The 25,080-nt window shown below is 43.8% G+C and overlaps 1 protein-coding gene across 4 annotated transcripts in view; it reads left to right on the forward strand.

The window, feature by feature from the left end:
- Positions 1-25,080, forward strand: part of LOC119957425 (phosphatidylethanolamine-binding protein 4) — a 581,902-nt gene that overhangs the window by 357,991 nt on the left and 198,831 nt on the right. For 3 of the 4 annotated variants that reach the window (XR_005458803.1, XR_005458802.1, XM_038785480.1), the window contains exon 6: positions 1,864-1,980. Coding sequence is in view for 2 of the 4 variants with exons in the window: in XM_038785480.1 (XP_038641408.1) it covers positions 1,864-1,980 (117 nt within the window). In the remaining 2 variants the exon portion in view is untranslated. Of the gene's footprint in view, positions 1-1,863; positions 1,981-2,098; positions 2,829-25,080 lie in introns of those variants that run through there. The other variant, XM_038785482.1, reaches the window with a different exon arrangement.

Raw genomic sequence — 25,080 nt, forward strand, 5'->3', positions numbered from 1 at the left:
CCATCAATCATATTTTGCCTTTACAGGTCATGTTGTCCATGTTTAGCTCCTCTCATAATATAACTTGTGAGGTCCCGTTATTATTGTTGGCAGGGCAATGTCAGCAGAAACTAAACAAACCACTCATTTTTATCTAAGACTCTATGTGAAATCACAGATCAATGCTCTCATTCGACCTATTTAAATACCCTGATGCCATATTCACTCGGCGCTTGAGACTCAACGGCCGCACATGCGAGACCATGCCAGGGCAAACCTTTAGTACTGGTCCACACAATGGTGACGAGGCGTAACGGCACTTTGCGAGGGGAGGGTGGGGGGGGGGGGGGTGTTTCGCAGGGCACTCAAGATCACCGAGTGGTCGGGGACAGGGCAGGGTGGTACCCTAGCACTCCTCCTGGCACATGGGCACCTTGGCAGTGTCACCCAGGTACCCTGAAGTGCCAACCTGGCATTATCAGTGCCGGGGGTCGGATCTTGCCAACTGGAGGAGGGCGCGAGGGAGCCTCTACAAGGGGTTTGGTGGGGGTTGGTGATGGGGTCGATAAGGCAGGTCGGGGTGCCTGAAAGAGGGGTTGCACCCAACAGAAACTTTAACATTTGTCCACTGATTCGTGCCTTTGGCAATGTTTTACTTCTTCTCTAGCTCCCTTCAAATCTCCCTCAGTTTGTGTCTCAATCTTATCCACCCCCATCTGATTTTTCTTCCTGTTCTTCTTGAGTTGTTTCCAGGACAAGGCTGCTGGGTCCTTGTTTCCAGTGTTCAAACTTGACTATCTTTCTCTCTCGAACTATACTGAGCAACTCTGGATTTCTGAACTGCTATTCGTGATCTAACCCACTTTGTTGCCTTTCAGTCAATCCAGTTGATTCTGAGTGTCCTCCGTCAAAACCAGCATTTTTTTTCTTTGGAGTCTAACTTACACATACAGGATGCAATTCTCTATACTAGTGACTGTACTCGTTGGGCTTTTTTTCAGCTTCATGCTGATGCTTTTGGACTTCCAGACTCTATTTCAGTCAGCAGTCCCGCCTCTCTCTAATCTAACCTGGATTTCATCCTTGGATGGAACTTTGGTGTTCATCTTTGAGTCAAGATCCTAAATTTGTCCATTGCCTCTATCTTCATGTTTGCCATTTCACGCATAACATTGGTCTTTGCCCCATTTATGTTCAGTCTTTTGACTTGGTCTTCCATAGCCTCGAGCTTTTCCTTCTGACTTTTGAGTACGATGTCAGCTGCAGACCTGAGATTCAGTATGCTGCAAAATATTACTCTTTGTGTTTCAGGTAGATATTTATATCTGCGGTGTTTTCCGGTTCACACAATTGTCGTCAGAGGCATTCTAGCGTCATTCCACAATCCAGAAAATTCTGAAATCCAGAAATGACTTTGTTCCGAGCATTCCAGACTGGAGAGGTTACAGTGTAACCACAGATGACGGGACCGGGTTCAGATGCAGTGGGTTACATACTGCTCCTTTAAATCAAGAGAATCCGATCTAATTCTTTCTCCTGTCAGCTCTGTTGGCATCAACCAAGTTAAATTTAAATTCAGTCAAGTTCTGGTCCTGAACTAAATGGACAGAATTCAGATGTGACTGTGGTTATTACTTTGCAAAATGTGTGGTTGTAGTTTCAGCACATATCCATTTAAAAATGCTGCACCACTCGACCCTAACTTTTATGCTGATTACTGCAGAACGCCAGAGTAAATGTAATACAAATTTGATAGAGCTGGTGTGCTTGATAAATACATCTAATTTTTAAAAAATAAGTTGTGTGATTGCTTCCTCAGTAAAGGACCCCTTAATGTGAAAACGTTGGTATTTATGACTTTAATTTTGTTTCATTGCATTACAGAGTACAGGCCACCCACCCCACCATCTGGCACAGGGTACCACCGCTACCAGTTCTTCCTTTATGAGCAGCCAGATGATACTGTGATCTCACTGAATAAACAGGAGACTAACTCCTTAGGTAAGACTACAAAAAATTAAGTATGGAGAACATTTCTTTCCTCAGCTGTTCGGTTTTAACAGTGAATTTCTTCCAAATTTTGAATATTGATATTCAAGTCTTTATGGATCTCTCACAGATGCACAAGCAAGTGTGTTTTACTGTTCTGATGGGATCGTCATGCAATAATAGGACATCTTAGCTGTGACATGTAGTCTGATCGGGAGGCTGACATTCGATCCTTCTGGCACTTTTATGTTGCACTGTTGCCACCAATAACAGACAAACCTCACTGAAGTAGTGCATAACTGTGAATGAGTCTAACGATTGAGGATTTTTGGCATATTGGCTTCTAAATATTGGGACAAATTAAGTGTTAAAGCTTGGGGGTATAGCATTTGGCTGCAGTGGTCATTGTTTTAAAAAGGATTTTATTTTGCTTCGAGGGAAAAGCAGGTGAAATTGAACCCGAGGAATGTGAATTGACTGGGGAAGACCCTGGGGAGTCGATGTGCTTTTTCAGCCTGCAGAAATAGCTTGGGAGGCTGAGGTCATTGCTGGGTGGAGCCCAGGAAAGCAGAGAGGCAGTGAATTTGGAGAAGCTTTGAGAGAGAGAGGAGCTGAATTTTGATCTGCCTGACTCTTGAGTCCACAATTCTTCCCAAGTAGTTTACAAAATAAAGTAATAATATTTTGAAGCAGAGTAGTCTTGTCTAAGGACAAGAAAGAGGCAGAATCAACCTTGTGGAAGCAACTATTTGAAGCGAATCTGAAGAGGTTCCAACTGGAGCCCAATCTGTTTTATAAAGCAAGTATTTATCTATGCCCTGCAAATTTGAATCTGGATTAAGAGCTATATGTTTCTTCCCTTGTTGTTTAATGAGAAATTGTAAAGTTGTGTTAAAAGGGTAATTATGAGTTGTTCTTTGTGGGTGTGAAGAACTTTAATATTGTATTCATAATAAAGTTTTGTTTATTATGCAGTCACTCCAGTCAAATCATTCTTTCGCACAGATAAACTAAAATATTGGGGTTTCAGACCAACAGCCCAGCCACTTTTGGGGTCTGGACTGAGATCAAAATATTGAGGCAATGCAGTTGTGTCCGCAGCCCCTTAGGGCAACATCATAGGAGGGGCTTATGCCTAACCTCTGTAAAAAGAAAGATGTTCAATATGCTTGTTATTCGTCAGGCTAAGTCAGTGTCTTGCATTTACCTTATGGATAGGTGGAGTACCTAAGAGAAGAATCATGCTTGAGATAGTTGCACTTTATTCCCCACTAACATAGAACATAGAACAGTACAGCACAGAACAGGCCCTTCGGCCCTTGATGTTGTGCCGAACAATGATCACCCCACTTAAACCCACGTAACCCGTATACCCGTAACCCAACAATCCCCCCATTAACCTTACACTACGGGCAATTTAGCATGGCCAATCCACCTAACCCGCACATCTTTGGACTGTGGGAGGAAACCGGAGCACCCGGAGGAAACCCACGCGCACACGGGGAGCACGTGCAGACTCCACACAGACAGTGACCCAGCCGGGAATCGAACCTGGGACCCTGGAGCTGTGAAGCATTGATGCTAACCACCATGCTACCGTGAGGCCCACATGTTTCACTTCAGGATTGTATTAGTCCTAAAATGAATATTAAAAGCAAGTTTATAAGTGGAAGTAAGAGAAATGTCACATCCCAACTAAGATAACCCAACAGTTTTATAAATTAATTTATTTTGTACACCTGACATCCACATTAGTCCACACTTCTTCCATTGGGCAGGAGATACAAAAGTCTGAGAACACACACAAACAGATTCAAAAACAGCTTCTTCTGCGCTGTTACCAGACTCCTAAACAACCCTCTTATGGACTGACCTGATTAACACTACACTCCTGTATGCTTTACCCGATGCCGGTGTTCATGTATTTACCTTGCGGAACATGTGTTGCCCTATTATGTATTTTCTTTTTCTTTTATTTTATTTTCATGAACCTCATGAGCTGTTTGAGCTGCTCGCGGAAAAATACTGTACCTCGGTACACGTGACAATAAACAAATCCAAACCAATCCAACAAGATCAAAGCAGCTGTCCTCAAAGTTTAGCTTGAACAAGGATATCTAGATTTTATCCTGTTTTGATGATAAAAGTGTTGACGTGAAATTGTTATTATGTATCGAGTTTTAGCAAAGTTCCGGAGCAATATGGTGCCGGTTGGGCATCCAAATTATATAACAAACAATCAGAAATTATTTGAATTACTATCAAGCTCATGTCGTACTGTACTAAATCACCATTATACTGAGGTACCTGATCTCAATTTTCGGTCAGCCGGTTTACAGATTTCTCACAAGCATGTTTCACCTAATGCAGCTGAAAACGTGTGCTGAAAAAGCTATTCAGAATAGATTGGACTTCAGGCTGTGATTTTAAAATGTTCAGGTCATTTCACCAAACTCACTGAGTGGTGGAATAATTCATGGTAATTGTTTGTTATTGTGGAATCAGTCTCCCCATAAACAAGGAGTAAGTCTCGAGCGCATTATTGCAGGCTTCTTGACCAGGGAACAGTGCACATGAAGGCAATGCAAAGCCTATTTTCTGATGGAATGAATACCTTCACCTCTATTCAACATTTGGTCATTATTCTCTGTCATTTGTACACGTGGGGCGAAATTCTCCGCTCCCGCGATAAATCGGTAAGGCCGTCGTGAACTCAGCCGAGCTTCACGACAGTCTCGGAAGCCGCCCCTCGCACCCTATTCACCCCCCCCCCCCCCCCCAGGGGGCTAGGAGCGGCGCTCCGTAAATCTCGGCCGCCGGGCCTTGACGCTTGCGTCAAGGCGGCGCGCCAAGAATGACGCGACGGCGGCGCCTATGTGACGTCAGCCGCGCATGCGCAGGTTGGCCGCCTCCAACCCGCGCATGCATAGCTGACGTCACGATGGCAGACGGCTCCAACCCACGCATGCATGGTTGCCGTCTTCCCCTCCGCTGCCTCGCAAGACGTGGCGGCTTGATCTTGCGGGCCAGCGGAGGGGAAAGAGTGCGTCGCTTTGAGACGACGATCGGTGGGCACCGATCGCGGGCCAGTCCCCTCCCGAGCTCGGCCGTGGTGCTCACTCCCCTTTCCGCCCCCCACAAGCTTCAAACCAGCATTTGGAGCCCATGTTCACGACGGCAGCGACCAGATGTGGTTGCCGCCGTCGTGAACCAGTCGGGAACGGCAGGGTGCTCGGCCCATCCGGGCCAGAGAATCGGCAGTCGCCGTGAAAAACGGCGAGCGCCGATTTTTCTGAGGTGGGGGGGGGGGAGGAGAATCGCAGGGGGCATCAGGGGGGGCATGTCGTGAGTCGCCCGGCCCTCCCGCGATTCTCCCACCTAGCGTGGGGAGCGGAGAATTCCGCTCGTGGACTTTGCTTCAGATCAAACATTACTATATGAACATTATTCTGGGCAAGAAGAGCTTTTGATTTGTAGCATTAATAATAATAATCTAATAATAATATAATAATCTTTATTATTGTCACAAGAAGGCTGATATAACTCTGCAATGACGTTGTTGTGAAAATCCTCTCTCCGCCACACTCCGGCGCCTGTTCAGGTACACAGAGGGAGAATTTTTGGTCACTGAGGGCAATTTAGCATGGCCAGTCCACCTAACCTGCATGTCTTTGGACTGTGGGAGGAAACCGGAGCACTCGGAGGAAACCCACGCAGGCACGGGGAGAACGTGCAGACTCCGCACAGACAGTGACCCAAGCCGAGAATCGAACCCGGGACCCTGCACTGTGAAGCCACAGTGCTAATCACTTGTGCTACCGTGTCGCCCTGTATTGGAAGACAATATTGGACAGTATTGGAGGACAAAATTGTGTTGGAAGACAGTCAGCTTTTACTCACAGTTAACATTCGAAAACATATTTACAAGAACTGCTTGGTTGCCGCAGAAAGGTTACCTGCTGAACATACTAGGAAACCACTTATTTTTCCTATTCAACCATCATCTTAAATGCAGGAGGGTGATGCAGCTAAGATAGAATTGATAACGGTTAACTTTCACCTTTGAAAAGTGTGACTGCCAGGTCATTTTATTGAAAAGGACCTCCTTCACATTACTGTGTAAGTGTCACAAAATAATTCATAGTTCCAATTTTGTTTATTTAGTGAAAGGGTAGAAGATCTCTGTTAGACTTGGCAAATGTTGTCTTGCACAGAGCATTGCAGATACATTTAAAAAAGAACAAAAGGACAGTCTGCTGAATTTGAAACCCTGATTTTGCATGTCCAGTTTGGATGATAGACACAACTATATTAATTGATTTAGTTTAGCAACTTCGCCCATCCTCTTCTGTTTAGCACAGGGCTAAATCTCTGGCTTTGAAAGCAGACCAAGGCAGGCCAGCAGCACGGTTCAATTCCCGTACCAGCCTCCCCGAACAGGCGACGGAATATGGCGACGAGGGGCTTTTGACAGTAACTTCATTTGAAGCCTACTCGTGACCATAAGCGATTTTCGTTTCATTTCATTTCATTTCAATCCTGACCCAAGTCCATTGGTTAACTGTGGGTCACAGCAATGAGAACAACATCTGACCATTGCCATTCCTCCTGCAGCCCTGTCTTCTTCCAGCTAGATCTGAGATCCAATATCTGGGGCTTATTGAACATTTCCAATCCTGGGCAGATTATTTACTCTTGCAAAGCGTTAGCAACTCGGCCATAAACATGCGATTGTGCTCCAGAGGATAGTGTGAAAACATCAACACTTTCAAGCCTTAGGCTGGGGAAATACATCAGTTCCCTAATTCATCATTTCTCCCAATTAAATTCCTATTGAGTTAGAAACACAGTGGAAAATGACAAATTTGATTGGAGAGGCATAACAAGGCAATGCCTGTTGTCCACTGATTGTGAAGTGCAAATGGTGATGAGAAGTCAGCCTGTGACTAGTTGGAGAGACCATTTTTATCGATTGCCAATGAATCAATACCAAGTGATTAGGAAAACAAAGGAAATGGAAGAAATGCGTCCAAAAAAACTAAAGTAATGGATAACAGATTTAAAAATAAAAAGCACAATGGCGATGAGACAATGGAGACCTTGCATGATAGCAAAAACAGCTGATCAGACAGGATATAGCTAAGACAGTGAGGCCCAATAACACCCCAGCTAGAATGCTGAATATCTGGCCTGCTTGACTCGCTGTGCCTCTGAACAAACTGTTCCGGTGCAGTTACAATGTGGAAAATTGCCCAGGTGTCTGCTGTTAACAATAAGCAGGGCAAATGTAATCTGGCCAGTTACTACCCATCAGCCTCTTCTCATTCATCAGCAAAGTGATGGAAGGGGTCACTGACAGTACAATCTGGTAGCACTTGCTGATTGATGCACAATCAATGGACACGAAACGTAGGTGAAGTCCGAAACGAAAGGCTTTAATCAGCAAGAAGTGAGCCCGGCAGCAGACGTACAGAAATGGCCTGGCTGCTGGGGGACACTGGTTCTTATACCCCGCCTTGTATGCGGAGCTACCTTCCTCATAGCCAATAGGAATACAGAGAACACGATACTTGGGCCAATGGGCAGTGAGCCCTCTGCACCAATGGCAGCTCACACTCCCAGGTACCGTAATACCCCTAGTCATACTACCACACTGACTGATGCTCAGTTTGAGTTCTGCTTGGATCACTTGGCTCCAGACTTCATTACAGCCCTGGTCCAAACCTGGACAAAAGAGCCAAATTCCAGAGGCGAGGTAAGAATGACTGCGCTTTGCCCAGGACATTGCTGCAGGAATTCTTCAGTGTAATGTCCAAGGCCCAACCATCTTCAGCTGCTCAATTAGTGATGTTCCCTCCGTTATCAGACCAGAAGTGGAGATGTTTCCTGAGCATTGCATGGTTCAGAGTTCCATTTGTAATCCCTCAGATAATGAAGCTCTCTGTGCCTACACGTGGCAAAACCTGAACAGCGTTCAGATTTACGTGGATGAGTGACAGTAACTCTCAGAACATGGAGGTGGCAGCAATGACTACCTTCAATGAGAGTGTTTATCATTGAATTCCCACCATTAACCCCATTGTTGAACTTGGGGTTACTGTTGACTGGAAGCTTTACTGACCCAGACACATCGAGTGTGGCTCCAAGAGTAGGATCAGAGGCTAGTAATTCTGCAGTAAATGACTGACCTCCTTACTTGCCAACAAATTTTCGACACCTACAAGGCAAAAATAAGGAGTGTGTTGCTTGGATGAGTGCAGCTCCAACATTGCTCAAGAAGCTTAATGCCACCCAGGACTAAGCAGCCTGCTTGATCAGCACCTAATCCACTACTTTAAAACATCCACAGCATCTACCAACCGGTGCTCCATGGAAGCAGTGTGTAACACAGGGGTGGGCAAACTACGGCCCGCGGGCCGCATGCGGCCCGCCAAAGGTCTTTATGCGGCCCACCAAGTCATTAAAAAAAAATAAAAAAATTTTTTTTTTTAATTATTATTTTTTTTAATTTAAATTTTTTTTTAACGGTTAATGGGGGGGGGCTGTTGGGTTACTTACTGGTATAGGGTGGATATGTTGATTTGAGTAGGGTGATCATTGCTCGGCACAACGTCGAGGGCCGAAGGGCCTGTTCTGTGCTGTACTGTTCTATGTTCTATATGAGGCGTCCAGAATCATAACCGGGTGAAGTAATTATTTTACTTAATATACTATGCGGCCCTTTAAAATTGTGAATTTCTGATTGTGGCCCTTGCACGGAAAAGTTTGCCCACCCCTGGTGTAACAGCTACAAGATGCACTGGAGCAACGCACCAAGGTTCCTTTGACAGCACCTTCTAAACGTGCAGCTTCCACCAGTTAGAAGGACAAGGGTAGTAGATGCATGGGAACACCAGCACCTGCAGATTCCCACCGAACCACACACCATCCCTCCTTGGAAGTATATCACTGTTCCTTCATTGTCACTGGGTCAAACTTTCACTTTATAGCACTGTGGGAGTACCTTCACCACACGGACTCGAGCAGTTTTAGAAAGCAGCTCGCTACCATTTTTTCAAGGGCAATTTGGGATGCACAATAAATGTCAGCCCTGCCGAACATTCCTGTCTGATTTATGAATAAATAATAGTTTCCCTGAAAAACTGCTGTGGCACTTTCTCCAATGATAACTAGTTTTTAAAGTAGAAGATTAATTCCTGTCATTATAACAGTTTTCCAGCTACCAAAATTGTGTAACTAAAGTTTCATCACAATGGCTCTGATATCAGTCAGTATTACTCAAGTTTGAGTCTAAACAATGACAGAATACATAATAACATGTATTTAAACATACATCCTGATCACTGCTCAGTGCTTTCCAACGAGATAGTTTTTATTTGCACTTAGGAGTCTGACTATAACTCATTCACAACTTCTTTGATCTGAATTATGAACACAGCCTTTCTCTTGGTAATTAGATTTTAAAAATTCATGAGAAGGCATTCAATACTTTGCACACATTCTGAATAAAAGTTTTTATCATTTCTTGTTTGGAATTTGATTAAGTCAATTATTAACACATCCACCATCTCAGAGGTTACCTTTCAGTAACTACTATTTTCCAATTAAGATATTTCCTGAAAAAAAACTTTGACTTCCTTTGATGTTTTTGCAATTCCTTGTGTTCCTTTTTAATGTTTTTTTCAGCATTCATTGTTGATGACATGAATGGTGAGGACTGGTTTGAAGGATTTACTGTACTGACTGTATTAGAAAGGTGAATTAGCAAGAGAAGTTTGTTGAGATATTCTGGATTAATTAAAGGAGAGGGGGAAGAGGTGCTTCTGGTGTCTCTCAAAATCATTTTACAAAAGGTTGTTTCATATAGCTCCTTCTTGGAGAATATACTTGCATTTCTATAGCTTCAAATACCGCCTGCAGAGACATACCATGCTATATTTCCTGACAGATGAAGATCTGCTTGGGTGTCACGCATTATCTGTTAGGCGTTTTGCAGCTGGCAGTTGTTGAGGAATGCCGAAACCTCAAATTTATTGCTTCTGAATGTTAATACTGGCAGTGAAATTTATGTCAAAGGCTCAGTACTTATTGGGATAATCTCTTAATTGATAGAGAAACATAAACAGGCTATTCACCTCCTCAAGCCTGTCCTGTCATTCAGTTAGATCAGGACTTCTTTCGACAGAACTACATTTACCCATCTCTGCTCCATTAATCTTACCTTAAAAAATCTGTCAGTCTGAGTTGTGACAATTTTCCAAACCCTGGAGTAGACAAAATTTCCACTGATCTTTGTGTGACTAATCCCCATCATCCCTATTAACATCCTGCAGGTTACCATTGACCAGAAACTCAACTGGACTAGCCATATAAATTCTGTGACTACAAGAAAAGGTCAGAGGCTGGGAATCCTGCAGAGAGTATATCATTCCCTGACTCCCGAAAGCCAGCCTGAAAGGCACAATCAGGAGTGTGATGGAATACACTCCACTTGCCTGGATGAGTGCAGCTCCAACAACACTCAAGAAGCTCAACACCATCCAGGACAAAGCAGCCCCGCTTGATTGCTCCCCCTTCCACAAACATTCACCCCCTCCACCACCGACGCACAGTGGCAGCCGTGTGTACTATCTACAAGATGCACTGCAGGAACTCACCAAGGTTCCTTCGACAGCTCCTTCCAAACCCATGACAGCCACCATCTAGAAAGACAAGGTCAACAGACTCATGGGAAAACCACCAGCTGGAGGTTCCCCTCCAAATCATTCACCATCCTGACTTGGAAATATATCGCCGTTCTTTCACTGTCACTGGGTGAAAATCCTGGAACTCCCTCCGTAACAGAACTGTAGGTGTACCCAAAGCGATTCAAGAAAGCAGCTCATCACCACCTTCTCAATGGTAATTCAGGATGGGCAATTGCCAGTGATTCCCACATCTGTAAATCAATTTTTTAAAAAGCTCCAGTTTCAACGTTGTTCCAGAAACCCTTGGGTGGAATTTTCAGGTTCTGTGGATAAATGTGATGGTGGGCGGTTTCACTGGTGCCCATCCTATTGGCAGGAATGACGGGAACTTACGCCTGTTTCCGCACTTGGTAGCTTGTTATTTATTCATCGGCAAGTATCAGGCGGGTCAGGAGCTGATTTGTCTTCCCACAGTCAGCTGGCGAGGTCAAACGTCCAGGTACCAGATTGAAACAACAGTCCAACACATACATCTCTCTCTCTCTCCAACCCACCTGTCTTTGGGTGACCCCCACAGATGGTTGGCAGCGGGAAGAGCAAGGCTTGCAGATTCAAAATGAAGGCAGCACCCTGCTTCACCCAACAGGGCCTGGAGGTCTTGATCAGAGGAGTGCAGTTGCATAGTTATGTCCTGTATTGAGAGATAGCTCCAGGAAGCACACCACCCTCGTGCCTGTAACCTAGGAGGCTTTCGCTAAGCAGGTCAGCACAGGTCACAGCTGTGCCCGGAGCCATCTAATGCAGGAAGAGGATGAACGATGTCATCTGCTCCAGCAGAATAAGCCATCCTTCAACTGCGTCCAATATCAAACTTTCGTTATAGCATCAAGGACTCGAATGGCTAATCTCTTCAGGGATCTCCCGCATCCATTAAAGAGGGAAACATAACAGCTCTCATTTGCTCACAGTCTTTCATATCATCACCACCATCCCATCTGTCAGATTGCTCACACTCCATCCTCTGGCTCTTCTGGGGAGGGCTCACCACACACATGCATCTCACCCAAACTCTGCTCCATCACTTCTCATCACATGCCTTTCTTTTGTCTTATACAGGCCAGGCTGGCACACAACAGGCATGAAAGATCGCACACTGGGGGAGGGACAGTCGGCAGCATTGCCCTCATTCGAGGATGTTGCAGCAAAACTGGCTGGGGTGGATAGGGATCGCACTTGTAGGAAATGAGATCAGCCTGTCCCAGCAACCTAGTGCGGATCACAGTCTATCATCTCATCAAATCCTGACAATCACTTGTCAACTGAAACTCTCTTCTCTATTTTCGAGGCACTCTCAATAATTCTGGATTCCACAGTTGTTGTGGTGGACATGCCTTCCCTCATAGATATTCATAGAACAGTACAGCACAGAACAGGCCCTTCGGCCCTCGATGTTGTGCCGAGCCATGAGCACCCTACTCAAAACCACGTAACCACCCTATACCCGTAACCCAATAACCCCCCCTTAACCTTACTTTTTAGAACACTACGGGCAATTTAGCATGCCCAATCCACCTAACCCGCACATCTTTGGACTGTGGAAGGAAACCGGAGCACTCGGAGGAAACCCACGCACACACGGGGAGGACGTGCAGACTCCACACAGACAGTGACCCAGCCGGGAATCGAACCTGGGACCCTGGAGCTGTGAAGCATTTATGCTAACCACCATGCTACCGTGCTCCCCACAACCCATCACCTGTTACATGCCCATGCCCCACGTGGACCTCTTCCCGCCCCATTTTAAGGCTGAGTACACAGTCACCTTGAAGACTTACCTCAAAATGGAACACAGACATGTATGCCTCGGAGATCTTTGCTCAAAAGAGACCTATTTGGAGGAACCTCCTGATCGAAGGGTCACAGTTCTTCAAGTACACCCGATGGTAAGAGGAGGCCCAGAAAGGGAGCCTGAGAAAGGAAGACCTGTGACCGAGCGTCCACGGACTGAACCCACCTTTTGGTTTCTCCTGCAAAGTGAGTTCTTGAAGGTGCGGCTCTAGGATTTGTCTCTGGAGCCATGCAAGGACCAACGGAACCCGTGACCAGTACACGGAATATCTTAGATGGACAATCATACCTGTTAGCCAGTGATCCTTTAGTTCCTTTAATGGAATAACAAACCAAAGTTTTAAAAAAAAATACGTTTGTTTCAAACACTAGCTTTCGGAGCACTCCTTCCTCAGGTGAGCTGCGCTCTGAAAGCTAGTGATTTGAAACAAACCTGTTGGACTTTAACCTGGTGTTGTAAGACTTCTTACTGTGCTCACCCCAGTCCAACGCGGCATCTCCACGTCATTAAAAAAAATCTGCCTTTCAGTTTATTTGCATTTTAAACATATTTATAAACGCTAAACACGAATAATATAAAACATTAACCCACCAAATAAATGTCTCCCAATGTCTCCTGCCTCTGCTCGATTATCCTAGATCCAAAAAGTGCAAATAAGGTGTAAAAACGTACCAAATATTGGGCAAGACAACCAGGTTAGTGCAGTACATGCCTTTTCCATTCCGTCGCTCCATCGCAGGGCATGGCTTCAAGCAGGGAAAAAAAGCCGGCCTGGAGTTTCAACAACATGCGCTTCCGGCATGCATGCCCATGCGCCCATGGTCGTCTGTCCATGTGCGGCAGAGCAGAGACTTAAGGCGCTGACCCGAGAGGAAGTTGTGGGCCATTGTGTCCTCTTAGTTCATCCCTTTTGATCACAGCATTATATTTCTGAAGCCCCCCCCCAAGCCCAATGTCTTTTCCTGAGAGCAGAATGCAGGGCTCCAGATGGTGGCAAGCAAGAGATTTATGCACCGGTAGCATTACTTACACTCTTTAATTTCCAACCCCCTTCGCAATAATACCAACTTAACTTGGCACTTGCCCCCAGTCACATCCTCCTTTGTTGCTTTGTCAAAGGTATTCAAGAAAGCAGAAACCAAAAAAAAGGTCATATTTTCTTTCAATGTTTGGGTATCAGATGGTTCCTGTTGTTAACACTCTGATTTCAGAGATGAAAATGGCAAACTAAAATCAGTTAAACATCAAGCTTCTCAGCAACGTGTTGAACACTTGTGTACGTGATATTTATTTCACAGATTGTGCAATCCCAAAAAGACTGGTGCACACTTTACCAGATTTAGCGATAGCCAAGAACAGGCATTTTTGCCAGTGAAAGAAATTAAAAACTGAGAGTCACAGAAACTATGACAACCAATCAGGTTAAAATAGAAGTCCAGTTTATATTTAAAAAGCATGATTACTTTCCCAACACAATTGTTGACATCTGTTAATTTTAGTTCATTAATTTCCATCTATTTATTATTTTCCTAATTTTCTATTGTCTTTTCTCAATGTATGTTGGCTCTCTAATCATTCTTTGTTTCCCTCATCAAAATGTTTAACTTACTTTCTCCCCCTCACATGTCAAATTCTCTAATATTTGTGGAAACAAATGAAGTCCCCTGTTTTTCCAGTGGCCATTTAATTTATCTCTCGTATTCATGTTCTTGTTGCATCTTGGTAACCTTCTCTGTTTGCCTTTGATTCTCATCTACTCAAGAAGATAATATACAATGTTGAACCATGCTTCATGGTAAGTTGAAGTACGGAAATAGATTGAGGGTGGCAGTTCGTGTTAGTTTTTATTTTATGTCATGGTGACCATCAGGCAAGGTGGTGTTGAATGGCTACCTTCTTCCCACTCCTTTTTTGACCACAACAGATTCTTTTCAAATTCAGTGAGTGTTTAACTGTTTATATGCTGTGACTCTGAAAGACACACACGGGGAGGTTTCCCTGAGTTAAAAAAAATCAAATATAGGATAGTAGTTTTTATTGTACTTAACCTGGCCAAAGAAAACTAATAAAATGGCTCCGGCTTTCTGGCAGTCACACACACACACACACATACGCACTCAAAATTCACACCTGCAAATAGATAATAGAATGGGAGGATAGATTAAATAGATTATGCAATTTAGTAAAATTAAAGAGCTATAAGGCTCTTGAAGGTTGATGACTTAGTTGACTTCTGGTTGAACTCAGAGGTCCTGATACCTTCGGTGTGGAGGCAATTTAAAGATGTAGACAAACAATTTACTTGTTCTTCTGAGTGCTGGCTTGATTTTTAACAATCTTTGTCTGAGGCACCTGGATAGCGAAAATCAGCAGATATTTCAAAACTTGCAAGTTGGATGCCGAGATAGAAAGGGAATCCACCTCTTGGTCTTGGAATGTAGAAGGTACAGTGATAAAAATGTGCCGCCATCTTTGACTATCACCCGAAGTCACTGCAATGTAGCATTATTGTTTTAATAAATTAGCGGTTTCCATCCAGTATATTCAAAAATCAATGTTTTAAAAAATGTTTTTATTAAGGTATTTATAATTTTAACGATTTTCTAGAGAAAACATATCCAACAACCAAACCAAGCCAACATGGCTTACATACACAATGCACCAATCCAATTTCCCACTAACTATTTTGCACCTCACCCAACTCTCTCTTTTCTTCAAAAATCAGTTTTTCATTCAAAGCATTATTTCACAACATCGGCAAGGTTAGAAACAAGGTAGACAAAAAGAGAGCTCTGATTGTAACATTTGGAGGGTTCACAGGCAGCATTTAAATTAGTGACAAGATTCGGATTTTTATTTTCTTATTTAGTTTTATTTAGAACTAATCTAAAGACTGCATCAAAAATTAACTATGGCTGGGAATTTCTTCAGTACTTCTCTATGGTTTATTCTCTAACTTTTGTCAGAAGTGGAGACTATGGTCGTGATTCAGCGGATGAAGGTTAAGATCCACTTTTGGGTGCGTTTGGCGGAGTGTATCTCGGCAGCTGCAGTACCGAAATTTACCCCGCTATTCACCACAACTTTGCCGGTTTTTGGGCCTCGGAGAGCTTCTCCCTGCTGAGGCCACGTTTTGGGCGTGATTCTCCGGTCGCGCTGTGTTCAAACGAGAGCACAACGCGGCCAGTGAATCCCGGGAGTCTCCCGACAGGGCGGCACGGTTCATCGGAGTCCCGTGAGATGTCGGAGTCGGAACCCCGCCCCAAATGGCCGGGACCGAATGACGCTCGCGGAAGTAGGTCATAAATCTACTTACGACTTACCTTCAGGGGATCCACCGACCACCGGCAATTCTCCGGCCTCTCAGGGAGGCTGCAACCAGGCGCCGATAAGTACTCCCTTTAAAAATGTGAACCTGGCGGTAGGGCTACTGTAGGGAGCCGAGGTGAGTAGCCATCTTTGCTCACAAGCAAAGTGCCCCGGGGCGATGGGTTTGCCACCTCACTGTTCGGCAGAAGGTGGGGGCCCTCCACAGGGGTGGGCCATCATGGGAGGGTGCATTGGTAGTGGAACCGGGGGTCATTCGCTCATGGCAGCACCATGGCAACCCTGGATCGTGTTTACCCATTCCAGAGGCAACCCTTGTCCCTGTCCGTCTGCCCCGACGACCACCCATACCCTCCACCGACTGCTGAGGCCTCTGGCCCAGCGGCGGAAGGCTATTGCTAATAGGGAATTGGCAATCGTGGTTAAGTGAGCCATGAGATGCCATGTGGTTCCCGTGGGTGGGTGGGCCATGTAGCATGTGGGAGTCATTGTCTAGCAGTCGAATCAGACCGCGATGCCTGAACACTGCGGGAGGCAACACCACACACGCAGCAGCCAACATCTGAACAACCAGGGGATGGGACACAGCTCTGGGGAGATGCCCACATCTGGAGTGTGAGTGAGCGCCGTAGGGGGAGGGGGAGGGGGAATGCCTGGAGGAATGAGCAAGGTGTCTGGAGGTCAGCCCGCATTGTGGAAGAAATCCTTGCACGAGGGTACTGCCAGGGTGCCCAGCTGGCACTGCCCAGGTGCGAGAGGAAGGGCCAGGGCACCACCGTACCCTGTTCCTGAACACTGGGGGGCGCCCCAGGTGCCATTACGACCGGCCCACATTTGTGGAAACCAGTTCTAAACGGGGCCGTGGTGAGGTCTCCCAGGTGCGGCCATTAAGTCCCAGGCACCTGGAAAATCCTGCGAGCGTATATTTAAATGAACCGACTGACGCATTTAAATATGCAGTTCAGCCTCATGCCCATCGAGGGCAACATCCAGATCGCCACATCTCGAGAGACATCTTTGTATCTCGCAAGGCATTTCGAATATTTCAAATTCGTGAGATTCACCGGCCTCGCCTCCACACCAAGTCGACAAAGCCGCTGAATCGCAACCGTGACTTTTATTTGCTGTGGTGTTAAAATAGTTTGTGCAGCTAAAGGATTCTGGACTGAAGGAATGGAGTAGGCACAAAGATAGGACAGGCTGATAGGCAAGTAGGTCTTATATCCCATTTTTATATGTACAGCTCCTGAAAGTATTTTCCAGAGCACTGTGGAAACAGTTGATTCTTCAACAATCACTTTAATTGTGTCAGCAGAAAATTATGACATTTATTAATTTAGTAACTTAGCTAAATTTCTGCTTCTGTGAGTCAGTTGTTTTGCAAATACATCTCGTCAGTGGTGCAGAATAATGCCTCCCAGATTGTCAGGCAATGTACTGAACGGTTGTATGTTTGCTACAAGTAACGTAGTGAGATTGGGATTAATTAGACCGAGGCTGAGTTAACTCAGTATGACAGAGAGTAACAGATTCAGGTTTGCGTTTGTTAAGAAACTGGCATCAAGCCCATTCAAAAAGTTAAGGGTATTGGAAGAAGCCCAGACAAAAACAAGATCATTTACAAGATAAATCAGTCTGAAATGTGACAGAGAATCAGGAAATGACAGGTGTAAAATGAGCTTTCCCACAAATGCAGACAGTTGTTTTGGCTCAGGGATGTTTACAATATATGTGTAACTTCATGAATTTGGATACTAATGAAGGGAAAATCATCAGAGAAAGTGGCCAAATTCCAAACATGCACTCCCAGCAAGAAAAAACTTTGAAATTGGAGCACAAATGTGCAAGGTTGCACCGTATTATATATGTGGAGTTGCATATTTTGAATAAAGAAGCAGTTGTGTCAGTTAGGATACATTCTCAAATCCTGAATGAGACAACTGATGAAATAGCTGAAGCTCTGGTGTGATTGCTGCAAAAAGACAATGCTGTAAACTCTTGTGTGTTTGTGAACTTGTGGTTGTGACGATGTTCACACAATTTCTTAACTCTTTGGTTTCTCTGAAGTGTATTTATTTGAGGGAAAATCTTTAGACTTTTCTGTGCTGGAAAAACTATAACTATGACTCTAGTATTCGTGTTTGAAATATTCCTCACCAAGTACACCCATGTGCCTCAATTGGGACACGGAATGACTTTTTTCCCAGACACAGGTGAACAATCAAAAGGCTTCTTCTGCCAATTTTCAACCACTCCCAATGGAGAAACACCACCATGCTTGCCATGCACCTTCACCAGTCGTCCTTGCTGAGATTGAGATTTGGCCCTGTGGGGAATCGTCTGTCAAAGGTGGCCACTTCACAATCGGGGAGCTGGAGTCAAGACCACCTTGATCGCAAAAATTATATTGCTGAAGCTCCTGCCTTGGAAATTCAACGACGAGCACCTAAATTAGAACCACAAACAAGCGAGGATCCAAAGAAACTGTAGCTTCAGAAATTAGAGATGCAGCATCACCTAGAATGGCAGGCCACCATTGTCAAAGCAGATAATAAAAGGGAATATAATTTATCTCTGAAGAACAGCTAGTTATGGACATTTCATTGCAATCACTAGTATTATGTGTTGCTGTTATTATACTTGTAAGACGGAGATTACTCTTTATGGAATAGGTGAGCTTTGGTCTCATCTTGTGCTGAATTTGCTCTGCCTAATGAAGAAACTACTCCAGCTATCGTAGGCGATGAACATTGAGAGAATGTCAGTTGATTTAATCACTGCAATAAATAGCCTGTCAAAAATTTTAGAAATAGATTTTGCAGACAATCTTGGTGTGAGCTAATCGAGAGTGATGCCCACACAAAGTGACACTCTGACTTTAAATGTGAAGGTGCATGCTGCATTGGTTCACTTTGCACTACCAGTGTGTAACAAGTTATGCCAATGAACAGTGAAGTATTCCCCAGTAAATAGCAACATTTCAGCCGGGCTACTTTCGTGTAGTCCGCTTTTTAAAAATTATTTTCCTTCATTTTAGTTCTGCTGCGTAATTGTGATCAGGTGTTCTGCAGCCAAACCACTACTATCGCAAATCTGCAACCACCCATCTGATTTTGTCAGAGCACCAATTTTAACTCTTCCCCTTGATGAGGGAATGACACTTCCAGCTCTCCAGCCAGCCCAATGCCGCACATATCCTTGCTTCAGACTAGTCTTTGTAAAGTTGGACAGGCTGGCGCACTTCTGTCTAAAAATGCAAAGGCTGAGAAGTGACCGAATGGAGCTCTTAAAAATATATATGATTTCAATAGGATAGATGAGGAGAAGATGGGCGTGAACTAACTAAAATGAAAAAGTCCATTCTAAGTGGGATTAGCGAAATCGTTCCAGGTCCATATAGCGGCAGGAATGACCCCGCTATCTAACGGCAGTCTCTTTTGTATTGCCCTGATGGGGAAGCCCCCCCCCCCTCCCCCCTCCATTGCCACACTTAGTGTCACTTCTTGCGCTGAGGAACTCCGGCGAGCAGAACTCCTCAGTGCAGGAAGAGACCCCAACGCTCCAGTTTACCTCTTGGAGGTCACGAGAAACGTCTTCACTTCAAGAGTATTATAAAAGGGAACTTAAGACCACCTGAAGTAGGTGTATAACACAGGTGCATTTAAGGAACGCCCACAGGATTGCATAAGGGAGACAGGAATAGAAGGATATCTTAATATGGTTCAATGAAAAGGGATATGATGTCTGATGCATAAAAAGTTGCATGGATAAATTGGATGGAATGGCCGTTACTATACTATAAATTCTACATAATGGTGTTCTCTCTCGGTCATTACAGAGCATCAGTTTAAAACTTTCTGTTATGTCCGGTAATTGTTCTTTAAGATTGGTGGATACAGTGGGAACATGTGTCACTAAAAATAAATGACGATCCCCGCCTGCTGTAATAAAAAGATTTTAATTTATGAAATTAGATCACTGTTAATACCATCTTGCAAATATGACATTTAAGCTCTGAAAATGCTCGAAAGGACTGAAAAATCAGATGCATTCATCAGAAAAAATGCCTTAATTATGGAGTAAGAGGACTTTGCATTAACGTTGTTCAATTGTATCTTGTACCCTTAATTCAATGTTATTCATGGTTCTAAATTTCTCGGTGGCATGCATCTAACCTGAAAGATGTTGCATAAGAAAATTGTCGAGCAAATTTGAATGGTTGTACAGAGGTCATTGGTAGTTACAATGAGTGTTGCTGGGTGCTCTATCAAACAAGAACAGCAGGAGTGAGTCAGCTACATTATTCGCAGAAATGCTTTCATCTTTGTTAAAATTACTACCATTTTGATTTATTGCTTGTTCTTCTTGCCCATCTTCAAGTCCTTTTCAACCTGCCTGCAATGTCTCTCTCACCTAAATCTGTGTTTCTCTTTCAGGTGCTGATCGACCTGCTGTGTTTTTACTCTATTGCTGGTCTTTAAGTTGTGATTTCCTGTGCCTCTCTCCTTGTCCTTTAGTTCATCAGAAAAATATAACATTTTGTAATAAATTCGATTTTCTATAAAAATGGGAGTCATTGGAAATATTGCATTATAATATCAGAGAGCATTATAATGAGGTCCTACTGCTAAAATTCTTTAAAATTTTGATATTCCATAAATTAGTTTTGTCTCATCCCACAGTGATCCCAAGTGGGTTAAAACTCACACCTCCTTGTTCATTATTGTCTAATTTGGAGATAGGTTGTGATACTATGCCAATCTCTTTAATGCATTCACAGACCTGTTTTCAAATGCCTTGTTTCCATAGAAACGTGATTTACATGATTCCTTCTCGGGCAATGGTATATCTCTTCAGTAAGATTCCTCTGTGTCCTCAGACAACATGCAATATTTGCAAATGTCTTTGTAAACTTCTTGCATTGGGTGCATTTGCCTTGTGGAAGACCCTCTACGGATATTCATTTTGGGACCCGGGGTTCTTCATTTAACCCAACAGCGATACTAAATACTGTGTACTTAATCTGCTGTCTAATCAGATCTGGTTTTACTACCGACTTACTTGCCAATTTAAAAAAATGTTACCATCTTCGTTGAGACTGATAACTTGTTCAAAATGTTTGCAACTTCCAGTTAATAGCTGAAAGAATGATACAACAGGATTTCAGATTTTAAAAAAACTTTTACGGTAACAAATGACTAAAAATAACTATTGACGAAACACTTTTCTCTCTGTCGGCAACTTATACTTTAAATTACACAAAGGATCCTCCATGCAACAAAAAAAGTAAAACAAACAGTTATATTTCACTGTCCGCCCTCCACAGAATCACAGTTTACATAAGAGCCAGTTCAGTACACCCTCAGCCTCCAGCTGGTCTGCCTCTCATGGTTTTGGCAAGTGGCAAAATCGAGTCACTGCAAAAGGGTGCTTCCCTCAGCTTCTGTGGAAGTTTTGAATTGATTATCAACAGTGAGCCCTATTCCAGCGATTCTTTAACCAGCTGGTTGCGACATACTGAATCTCCTGGATCCCTTAAATTTCCAAGACTTGCGATAACTGACATGCTTTACTATGTGCTATCAGCATTGTTGAGAAAAAAAATTTACTTTGGCAACATAACTTTCTGCAGTGTGAGAGAGAGAGATGCCTTAAAATCAATTTGTTGCAGAAAAAAGGCCATGGATTGCACGCCAAAGATAAAGCATAAAAGCTGGGAAGAGGGAAAGGTTGAAGAGAAAGGTTTTGAGGAAATTCCTGCATTCTGGATGGCAGCCCACCTTCCTCCGTCTCTGCTGACCACACATTGCAGTCTTACACCTGCCTCTGTGAGACTCACTCCCCCTTCGTTCAGCGCACAAGCCTGGAGTTGACAAGCCTACTCTCTACGAGCACCGCAGCTCTGGCCCAGGTGTAAGAAATCACACCTTGCCCAACAGGTTTCTAAACTGGGCCCCTTGCTCCAACAGCAACTAAACTTAGCTGATCAGTGAGCAGCATTTTGGACAACTCACATGAGCCCCTTCATTCCCTAAAATTTAACATACAAGTTCAACAGAGCACAATAAACCTCAATATTGCAACAATGAAAGACAATTGAATGAGTTGAAAGAAGAGTACAAATAGAGGCAAAAAGTGAGTGACTTGACTGGCTGAGGAGACCAGATTATTACGAGAGTTGCACTATCCTATCACTACCTCCAACTTGTTTTGTAAATGTTAAGGAATGTAAGAAACCCTCGAGCCTGATCATTTAATTAGATCTCTGTATTTTGCCTCTGTCATTCTAAATACCCTGGCCGAACAAAAATCTGTCACTCTCAGTTTGATATTTTGAAATGTCCCACACCTCGCCAGCTTTATGGGGGTTAAGTGCTTTCTAGAATATGGGCTGTTTTGAAGTCCTTGTGCGTTCAGACAATTCTTCAGAGGAAACAAACTGCAGGGCAAACTGCCTTGACAACTCTGTCAAATTTGTCTGCCAATGGCATTGGCTGGATTCTGGAAGCATGTTCCTTGCCTGGATTCTCACCAAAGGAACGTGCAGCACAAATGGATCAAGGGAGCTGGGATTACACAACTAAAGAATATCCAGACCTGATGTTGAATTGAAACAACACTTCTTGCCTCCAGTTTCCATCTAAACCTGCTTTGTGTTTTAAGCACAATGAGTGAATCAAATATCTTGTGATGCATTCAGGAAAAGAATTACATCTCAAGAATTCCTCGTCTACCCTCTGTACAAATGGCAATACGGTTTGCTGATGATGCTCAACACCTTGCATCATTCCAGTCTTGAACTGGATACATCTCCAGCTGTTGTTGTAAGTGATTCAGTTCGTAGAAGTCGTAACTTCAGCAGACCAATATAATTCAAATTCAAATCATTGCCATTCTCAAAGTAGGTTACAAAAAAGGTAGGCTATAATTTAAACAGGGTAATTAGTTTCGTGGACATAGATATTTTCCTAACTGCTTTCCCTCACAATAATTGCCCTATTTTTATGATCGGGATCATTGGGAATAAAATTTGACCACGGAATTTAAATTTCTGCAGCAACCAAGAGACATCTGTTGTGCTCTGTGTTTGCTGTCTAGCAAGGAATCTACACAACTGCTGGTGACTTGTCCAAACCAGGATAATTATTGAACGATCAGGTACAGAGAAAGTTATCACAGAATTTCTTCTTTTTTTTTTAAATTTAGAGAACCAATTTTTTCCAATTAAGGGGCAATTTAGTGTGGCCAATCCACCTAGCCTGTTTGGGGGCGATACCCACGCAAACACGGGGAGAATGTGCAATGTCACACGGACAGTGACCCAGAGCCGGGATCGAACCTGGGTCCTTAGCGCCGTGAGGCAGCAATGCTAACCACTGTTGCTCATTATGCTTTCCTTAATTTGCTCTGTTTTAATTACCTTCGCTCAAGAGTCGCCAGGTATCTTTCTGATACCACCACAAGGTTCAAAACCGAATACTGATCAATGACTCGATACACCAGTTAGTAAGTTTGAAATCAATGCACATTTATTTACACACACAGTCAATTATTACTCATGCACAAATTCTACTCACTAAACTACAACCAATACTAAAAGCCTATACTTAGCTTTGGGTGCCCACTCAGTCAGAGGAACAATGGCCGTTGTCCGGTTCTGAGACTGCTGGCTTCGAGCTGGTACAGAATAGTAGCTACGAGCGCCTATCTCGTAGCGTGCGTTGAATTTAGATTCACTTGGCTGGTGCTTGGCGTGTCTCTCGTCGCTGAGAGCCAATGCCATGGTGAAGATGAAGAAGAAGAGAGCGATCTGTCTTTGGGGACTCCTCTTTATGCCCCAAAGGGTTTCGCGCCCTTCTGGGCGGGCCCTGAACTGGGCCCCAATTAATTGGAGCATGTCCCAATCATTTGTATTGATTCTCTCCAATAAAGGGGTCGTTGCTTGGTCACTGGGCGGGTCCTAGGTAACCGTTGGCCTGCCTTTGTTTTAGTCTCCACTGGCGCCGGGGGGTCTGCCCTGGTACCGATTGCTTAAATGTTTCTCTTTTGTCCGCGGAGATAGCTCATTACTATGCTAATGGCTTGTAGTATCAGTTCTGTCTGGGATCTGCAAGTTCCAATCCACAGGCAAACCTTGCACCTGTTTGTTTTCCTAGCACTGTCCATTTTTCCCTTTACTCTTTGCAAGTGTCCATTTTGAATTCGGGACGTGACCACCGCAGGTGGCTACACCACTGTGCCACCGTGCTGCCCACTTCACAGAATTTCTTTAGACTCCTCTGGGACTACGCCAATGCACGACTGTCCTCGTGTCTTAAAACCTTCTGAGGATGGCTGGGTGTGCCCCGAATCCACCTGCTGGTGGAAGGTCACACTGCTGAGTACATGCAATATTATCAACAGGCACATCACTACGATATCTCAAAGAACTTTGTAGTAGAAAGGTCATGGATTCCAAGCTGAAGATAAAACAGAAAAGTTATGAAGAGGGAAAGGTTGAAGAGTTTTGAGGAATATGGGGCAACAAATACCAGCGGCACACACATCCCTTGAAAGAAAAAAGTGATCAGATAATCTGTTTCAGTGTCCACTTTAATTGTTGAATTCCAGCGCTGAAAGCAGCCAAAGAGAACTTAATGGTTCTTGTACTATCAGTGCAGTGCAATTTATTAGGGATGCATACTGTATGTTGGAACATCAGATTAATAATCTGTTATCCTGCCATGTTTACCTTCAGTACTTTGTCCAAAGTTTCTCAGCTCTTTATTTTCTTGGAGGTTTTACCTGATTTTTTGCAAGTTTCCTGATGATGTGCGCCTGTGCTCGACAAGGGGCCTTTGCTGGGATAGATGGCATTTTCTGATTTGGGAATTCCAACATTCTCATTGAAAACATGAAGAAATTCATGCCTTGCTTGCTTGAAGCTAAGATTTCACTTTTCTAATAAATTTAGAACCAAATAAAACCTGAAGTCTCTATCCCATTGCAAGTGAGCTCTTTGAATACAAGCAGCAGCCTCTATTAATGAAAAAAATTCTCAGAAAAGGTCATTTTCTTTCCTCGGCATCGTGTGGTTTTGGTAAAATCCCTGTATGGTGATATAAAAAGCATTCATATGATTAATGGATAAGAGTTCTGTAATACTCCTCTTTCCCACCACCACCCCCTCCCTCAGCAGTACTTTTGAAGATGTTTGTGTGACTCATAGAGAGATCATTAATGATTACCACCATGCATGTACACAGGCTT

The sequence above is a fragment of the Scyliorhinus canicula genome, chromosome 26, assembly GCF_902713615.1.
Source record: "Scyliorhinus canicula chromosome 26, sScyCan1.1, whole genome shotgun sequence".
In the NCBI taxonomy this organism is placed as follows: domain Eukaryota; kingdom Metazoa; phylum Chordata; class Chondrichthyes; order Carcharhiniformes; family Scyliorhinidae; genus Scyliorhinus; species Scyliorhinus canicula.